The sequence below is a fragment of the Babylonia areolata genome, chromosome 18 (genome assembly GCF_041734735.1).
Source record: "Babylonia areolata isolate BAREFJ2019XMU chromosome 18, ASM4173473v1, whole genome shotgun sequence".
Lineage (NCBI taxonomy): Eukaryota > Metazoa > Mollusca > Gastropoda > Neogastropoda > Buccinidae > Babylonia > Babylonia areolata.
This window is the reverse complement of record NC_134893.1, coordinates 56428131-56435630: the sequence shown is the minus strand read 5'-3', so window position 1 is coordinate 56435630 and position 7500 is coordinate 56428131. Positions and strand designations below refer to the sequence as shown.

Sequence of the window (7500 nt, the reverse complement as noted above, 5' to 3'; positions counted from 1 at the left end):
CTCTCTCCATACGAACGGCGAAAGAGACGACGTTAACAGCGTTTCACCCCAATTACCATCATCAAAATATTGCAAGTGGAAGGCTCTTATACTGAAGAAGTGAATGTTGACAAAGAATACCACAATTCTGACGACGGAAGCTAAAGGTTGGGTCATTCAGACACCCACTGGACACCCGAGGGGTCTGTGTAGAGGTGAAGAGAGGACTGGTCGTACTGAGTGAGTTAACTGTCTTTCTCGCCGTCTCCCTCCCTCAACAGTTCCTTGGAGGAAGGATTGTTCTAGGCCATTGGATCATGTTACGTGGCCATGCCAGCGTAGTTTTCATTTCTTAACTGATGTCAGTCACCGTCACCGTCATCGATCCCTCAGATTCCGAATCCTTTGGGGCGCCTTCGAAGCTTTGTCAACCACCTTTCTCCAGTCCTCGCGTCTCTCGGCCGCTCTCAGGGTGTCTCTCAGCTCTATGCCTGTCCACTCTCGAATGTTGTCCTCCCATCTCTTCCTTTGTCTGCCTCTTCTTCTTCCTCCCCTCACTGTGCCTTGTAAGATTGTTTTAGCAAGACCAGAGGAGCGTGTGACATGACCAAACCACTTCAGTTTTCGTTGTCTGGCGAGTGTTTGAAGGTCAGTATAGGGCCCGATTTCATTGCGGACGCGTCTCTTGACTTCTTCATTCGTGATGTGGTCTTTGTATGAGATGCCTAAGAGTCTTCGGAAGCACCTCATTTCTACAGCTCTTATTCTTCTCTCTAAGTCCGCTGTGAGGGTCCATGATTCACATGCATATAAAAAGATTGACAGTAGATCTTCATAAAAGACTGATCTTGTGTTTCGTAGAGATGTTCTCATTCAAAACGGGTTTCAGTCTGGGCAGTGCTGATGTTGTCTTTGCTACCCTTAAGAAGATTTCTGGTTTGGATCCTTCGTTGCTAATGGTGAGTTTCAGTTTCAGTAGCTCAAGGAGGCGTCACTGCGTTCGGACAAATCCATATACGCTACACCACCTCTGCCAAGCAGATGCCTGACCAGCAGCGTAACCCAACACCGCGCTCAGTCAGGCCTTGAGAAAAAAAAAGGTGAATGAATAATAGATAAGCTTACATAAATAAATTAATTAATTAATAATTATAATATAAAAAAATTAATAAAATAAAGAAAAAGGTAGTAGTAATAATAAATAAATAAATAAATAAATAAGACAACAATGGTGAATCCAAGGTAAATGAACTGCTGAACAGTTCATTGTTTGATCCCATGGGTCCGTGGACAGTTAAATCAGCAGTGATGGTGGTGGTGGTGGTGGTGGTGTGGCTGGCCATTAACTTAGTCTTTTCAACGCTGATTTCCATGCCATATCTTGTCGATGTTTCATCAAAATCTTTTAACAAGCTGGGCGAATTGTTGCTCACTACCTGCAAGGCCGTCGATGTCTTCTGCGAAGCGAAAGTTCGTGATGGTTCTTCCTCCAGTGCTGACTGTTCTGACATGATTTTCAAATGTGTCAGTCATGATGCGTTCAAGGAATAGTGTGGGGGACAGAAAGTAGCCCTGGCGAACTCCAACAGGAGTATGGAACCATCCTGTGTATTAGAATGTTCACGGATACCAAACGGTTACAGAAAGCCAGTGTGTGTGTGTGTGTGTGTGTGTGTGTGTGTGTGTGTGTGTGTGTGTGTGTGTGTGTGTGTGTGTGTGTGTGTCTGTGTGTGTGTGTGTGTGTGTTCCACGGATGAGGCACAAGCACAAGGTGACTACAGAAAGGTGGTGTGTGTGATGTGCTGGTGAAGGTGTGTGTGTGTGTGTGTGTGTGTGTGTGTGTGTGTGTGTGTGTGTGTGTGTGTGTGTGTGTCTGTGTGTGTGTGTCTGTGTGTGTTCCACGGATGAGGCACAAGCACAAGGTGACTACAGAAAGGTGGTGTGTGTGATGTGCTGGTGAAGGTGTGTGTGTATGTGTGTGTGTGATGTGCTGGTGAAGGTGTGTTCGTATGTGTGTGTGTGTGTGTGCGTGTGTGTGTGTGTGTGTAGAGATGATGTGTGTATCATACAGGTGAAGCATAAGGTGTTTACAGACAGGTGATGTGGGTGCTGTACAGGCGATGTGTTAACAGACAGTTATCTATGTTGCGCAGGTGAAACACAATGTGTTTACAAACAGGTGGTGTGTATTGTACATGTGAGACACAGTGCGTTCAGAGCCAGGTGACAGATGTGTTGTACAGGTAAGACACAAGATGTGTACAGTTACGTGACATATGTATGGTGTACAGGTGAGACACATGGTGTACACAGCCAGGTGTGTTGTCGTACAGGTTAGACACATGGTGTACACATCCAGGTGTGTTGTCGTACAAGTGAGACACATGGTGTACACAGCCAGGTGTGTTGTCGTACAGGTGAGACACATGGTGTACACGGCCAAGTGTGTTGTCGTACAGGTGAGACACATGGTGTACACGGCCAGGTGTGTCATACAGGTGACACATGGTGTTCACAGCCAGGTGTGTCGTACAGGTGAGACACAAGGTGTTCACAGCCAGGTGTGTCGTTGTACAGGTGAGACACATGGTGTTCACAGCCAGGTGTGTCGTACAGGTGAGACACAAGGTGTTCACAGCCAGGTGTGTTGTCGTACAGGTGAGACACAAGGTGTTCACAGCCAGGTGTGTCGTACAGGTGAGACACAAGGTGTACACAGTCAGGTGTGTTGTCGCACAGGTGAGACACAAGGTGTACACAGCCAGGTGTGTTGTACAGGTGAGACACATGGTGTTCACAGCCAGGTGGTTTGTCGTACAAGTGAGACACATGGTGTTCACAGCCAGGTGGTTTGTCGTACAGGTGAGACACATGGTGTACACAGCCAGGTGTGTTGTCGTACAGGTGAGACACATGGTGTTCACAGCCAGGTGGTTTGTCGTACAGGTGAGACACAAGGTGTTCACAGCCAGGTGTGTTGTCGTACAGGTGAGACACAAGGTGTTCACAGCCAGGTGTGTTGTACAGGTGACACATGGTGTTCACAGCCAGGTGTGTTGTACAGGTGACACATGGTGTTCACAGCCAGGTGTGTTGTCGTACATGTGAGACACATGGTGTTCACAGCCAGGTGTGTTGTACAGGTGACACATGGTGTTCACAGCCAGGTGTGTTGTCGTACAGGTGAGACACATGGTGTTCACAGCCAGGTGTGTTGTACAGGTGAGACACATGGTGTTCACAGCCAGGTGTGTTGTACAGGTGAGACACATGGTGTTCACAGCCAGGTGTGTTGTACAGGTGAGACACATGGTGTTCACAGCCAGGTGTGTTGTCGTACAGGTGAGACACAAGGTGTACACAGCCAGGTGTGTTGTCGTACAGGTGAGACACAAGGTGTACACAGCCAGGTGTATCGTACAGGTGAGACACAAGGTGTACACAGCCAGGTGTATCGTACAGGTGAGACACAAGGTGTACACAGCCAGGTGTGTTGTCGTACAGGTGAGACACAAGGTGTACACAGCCAGGTGTGTTGTCGTACAGGTGAGACACAAGGTGTTCACAGCCAGGTGTGTTGTTGTACAGGTGAGACACAAGGTGTACACAACCAGGTGTGTTGTTGTACAGGTGAGACACAAGGTGTTCACAGCCAGGTGTGTTGTCGTACAGGTGAGACACATGGTGTTCACAGCCAGGTGTGTTGTCGTACAGGTGAGACACAAGGTGTTCACAGCCAGGTGTGTTGTTGTACAGGTGAGACACAAGGTGTTCACAGCCAGGTGTGTTGTCGTACAGGTGAGACACATGGTGTTCACAGCCAGGTGTGTCATTGTACAGGTGAGACACATGGTGTTCACAGCCAGGTGACGTGTGTTGTACAGGTGAGGAAGGAACGGGACCAGCTGGAGCGGAACGAGAAGACGTACCAGCAGAGGATCCGGCAACTGGAGGAGGAGCTGAAGGGTGTGGTGACTCAGAGCCAGCAGCTGTCCCAGGAGAACAGGCAGCTCAGGGAACAGCTGGACAGCAAGGAGGGAGGTCAGTGTTTTGGGGTGTGGGGGGGGTGGGGTCGGGCTGGGGACTGGGCTGGGAGCTGGGGGAGGGTGGGGGATGAAGCGACGCAGAGCCAGCATCTATCCTAGAAGTACAGGCGGCTCAGGGAACAGCTGGACAGCAAGGAAGGGGGTCAGTGTGTGGGGTCGGGGGGGGGGGGGGGGTAGGGCGATGCAGAGGGAGAAGGTAGGGAGCTGGGGGGGCGAGGGGGGGGGGGTAGGGCGTGGTGACTCAGAGCCAGCAGCTGTCCCAGGAGAACAGGCAGCTCGGGTAACAGCTGGGCAGCAAGGAGGGAGGTCAGTGTGACGGGGGGGCGGGGGCGGGGGGGACGTGGGGAGAGCGAGGGGGGAGGTGGGAGCCGGGAGGTCAGTGGGGTTGGGAGCTGAAGGGGGGCTGGGGGGTTGTGTGGATGCGGGTTTGGATCTGTTTGGTTTGGATGTGCGGGGGAGTTGTTTGTGTGTGTGTGTGTTGGGGAAGGGGGGCGAGGTGTTGTGTAGGGGGTTGAAGTGGGACGTGTTTGTGTTTGTTAGTGTGTTTGCGTGTGTTTGTGGGGGAGAGAAAGAGAGAGAGAGAGAGAGAGAGAGAGTGTGTGTGTGTGTGTGTGTATGTGTGTGTGTGTGTGTGTGTGTGCACGCTTAAAACATCTTTTCCACAGGATTTTTTTTCATTGTTATTGTTATTAATCTTGTTATTGTTCTCATCATCAACATCATCATCGTAATTGTTATCATTGTTATTGTTCTTATTGTTGTTCTTGTTGTTGTTCTTGTCTTTGTTCTGTTGTTGTTGTTATAATTATCATTATCATCAATACCATTATCATCATTGTCATCATCATCATCATCACTATCATCATCATACCAACAACACTGAGGTGACACACGTGTTGGTCCACAGGGTCCCGCCAGGTGGAGGAGCTGAGAAAGGAGCTGCAGGAGCTGACGGCCATGGTTGCCAAGACGACGGGGGAGAAGCAGCAGCTGGAGTTTGAGAACGAGTCCCTGCAGTCCCGGCTGTCCATGCTGGAGACACAAGCAGGCCGCCCCACAAACGCTGCCGATGACCAGAAGGTCAAGGCCAAACAAGAGGAGCTGGAGAAGCGCGTCCAGGAGCTGGAGAGAGATAAGCAAGGACTTCAGGACAAGCTGAAGGCTGCGGATTCCGCGCACACGGAGAAACTGGCCTCTGTCCTGTACAATCAAAACAACTCTGTGTCCCAGCTGACTGACTTGAAGAACTCGAACAAATCTCTGGAGAGGACCGTGGAGAAACTCCAGGCGGAGAACAAGGAGCTGGCACGAAGCATGGAGCAGAAACGCTCCGAGCTTGACGAACTGATGAGAGCCATGAAGACAGAGACGAAAGGTGAGTCAGAGCTGAAAGAAGCTAACCAGGAGCTGGAGTTCGCCAGGAGGAAAATCGAGGACATCACAAAGGAGCTGAAGCAGGTGAAGACCAAGAACGAGATGCTGGAGAAAGAGAACGACGACACCAAAGGCACTCTACGCCTGAAGGAGTCCGAATCCAAAGGCCTCAAGGCCAACACTGACGAGAAAGACACACAGATCGCAGAGCTGAAGCGGCAGACGGACTCTCTGAAGCGGAACGTCAAACGTCTGGAGACTGACCTGGAGGAAGCCAGACAGCTGGAGAAGGATACCGCCAACATGAAGGCCAGGATCCGGTCCCTGAAGACTGAGATCGAAGACAGCCTGACAGCCAACCAGAAAATGAAGGAGGAGCGAGCAGAGTCCAAACTGCAAGCAGAGCGCGCGAACCGAGAGCTGGCCTCGACCACCGAGGCACTGACGGAGTCCCGACGCCTCCTGAAGAAGCTGGAGGGAGAGCGGGAGACGAGAGGCAAGTTGGAGGAGGAGCTGAAGCTGTGCAAGGAACGGGCAGCTGGACTGGAACGCAGCGCCCAGGACGTGGCGGCCCGTAAAGAGCAGTGGAAGAAGAAGATGGAGGAGGAGCTCAAAGGGAGAAAACAGCGGGAGCTGGAGCTGGAGCGTCAGACCAAAGACCTGAACGCCAGGAACGAGCAGCTGAAGACGAAGATCCGGCAGCTGGAAAAGAACCACGAGGAGGCGGTCAACAGCCGTACCAACCTGACGGACCTGGAGACCCTCAGCAAGAAACAGGCCGAGGAGAACAAACGGCTTCGGCAGGCGCTGGCGGAGAAGACGATGGAGGTGGCCCGGCACGAGGCTGAGCGGAGCTCCCTGGTGAAACGCGTGGACACCTTGGAGCGGCACCAGAGGGCCTCGGACGTGGACAGGCGGCAGCTGAAGGGCTGGGTGGACAATGCTCAGGAAATGTACGCCTCTGTCCCCGCCCCTTCCCAGTACGCCTTCCACCAGCACTCGCAGGATGATGTCAACCACCCTTCGGGACCGTCTTTCTCCTCAAACCCCCACCCCGCAAGAAGGCAGGCCACCCACACACATCCTTATCAAGGTAGAAGGGAGGGTACTCACACTCATCCTCAAGGTAGAAGGGAGGAAACTCACACTCAGCCTTATCAAGGTAGAAGAGAGAGTACACACACTCATCCTCATCAAGGAAGGAACGAAGTTTCACACACTCATCCTCATCAAGGCAGAGGCGAGGTGGTCCCCACCCACCCTCACCAGACCAGAAGCGGGGGAGGGGGTGTGGGGAGACGGAAGAGGACACAGCGTCACCTGCAGCAGGACCGACAGAACCAACTGAACAGGAGCTGGGAGGACATGAACACGCACCACCTGAGGCATGAGCACGACGAGAGTCAGAGGACCACCCCGGGTAGTCTACCCGTCATCCTGGACTCCAGGATCCTGCCCAGCTCTGGCCCCAGCCCCCCGGGGTATTTCGACCTGTACAAGAACAAGATGAAGCTGCTCCGTGAACGGAAGTGGTGAAACACTGAACGACCTCTCGTGTTCGTTGATTTGTGGATTGCCATGTTCGGTGATGGGGGCGCCGTGGGTGAATCGGTCAGGCGTTGGAACTCTGATCCAGTGTTCACCAGTGACCGGAGCTCGAGATCGGCCCCGTTTCGGTATGGTTTTGTGTCCTTGGGAAAGACCTTACTGCACTCCGCTTTTCTTCACAACACCCAGGTGTGAATGGGTACCTGACTTCGGTTGGGGAAGGTTCTAACGGTGGATGGAGAGAACTGGGCCCCGCCTTTACATGCAAAGCCCTAGACACAGTGGATTCACAATGGCCTCAAAATACTGTGGGGCTTTTAACTTTTTTTTTATATAAACATAAACAAATTTGGTAGGCTCTCAAGGCCTCTGGTGAGCGCGTTGAGTCTATGGGCAGGTCATCTTTGCTCCGCCTTGGGCCCCGATCCCGCCAGCCTCTTTCTGTTTTCATATAAAGCAGATGTGGTTGTGGCCTACATGCTTCAGTCCACGACCTTTGACGCCTCCTTGAAACCGAAACTGAACCTGAAACAAGTGATCGTCCCACTCTGTT

At 52.0% G+C, this 7500-nt stretch overlaps 1 protein-coding gene across 1 annotated transcript in view; it reads left to right on the top strand.

Annotated features, from left to right (window-relative positions):
* The window catches only part of LOC143292082 (uncharacterized), an 18550-nt gene that overhangs the window by 10138 nt on the left and 912 nt on the right, over nucleotides 1-7500 (top strand). The window contains exons 3-4 of the mRNA XM_076602257.1: nucleotides 3864-4020; nucleotides 4933-7500. The exon at nucleotides 4933-7500 is cut by the window's right edge and continues 912 nt beyond it. Of these exons, the coding sequence (XP_076458372.1) occupies nucleotides 3864-4020; nucleotides 4933-6935 (2160 nt within the window). The 3' untranslated portion in view covers nucleotides 6936-7500. The remainder of the gene's footprint in view (nucleotides 1-3863; nucleotides 4021-4932) is intronic.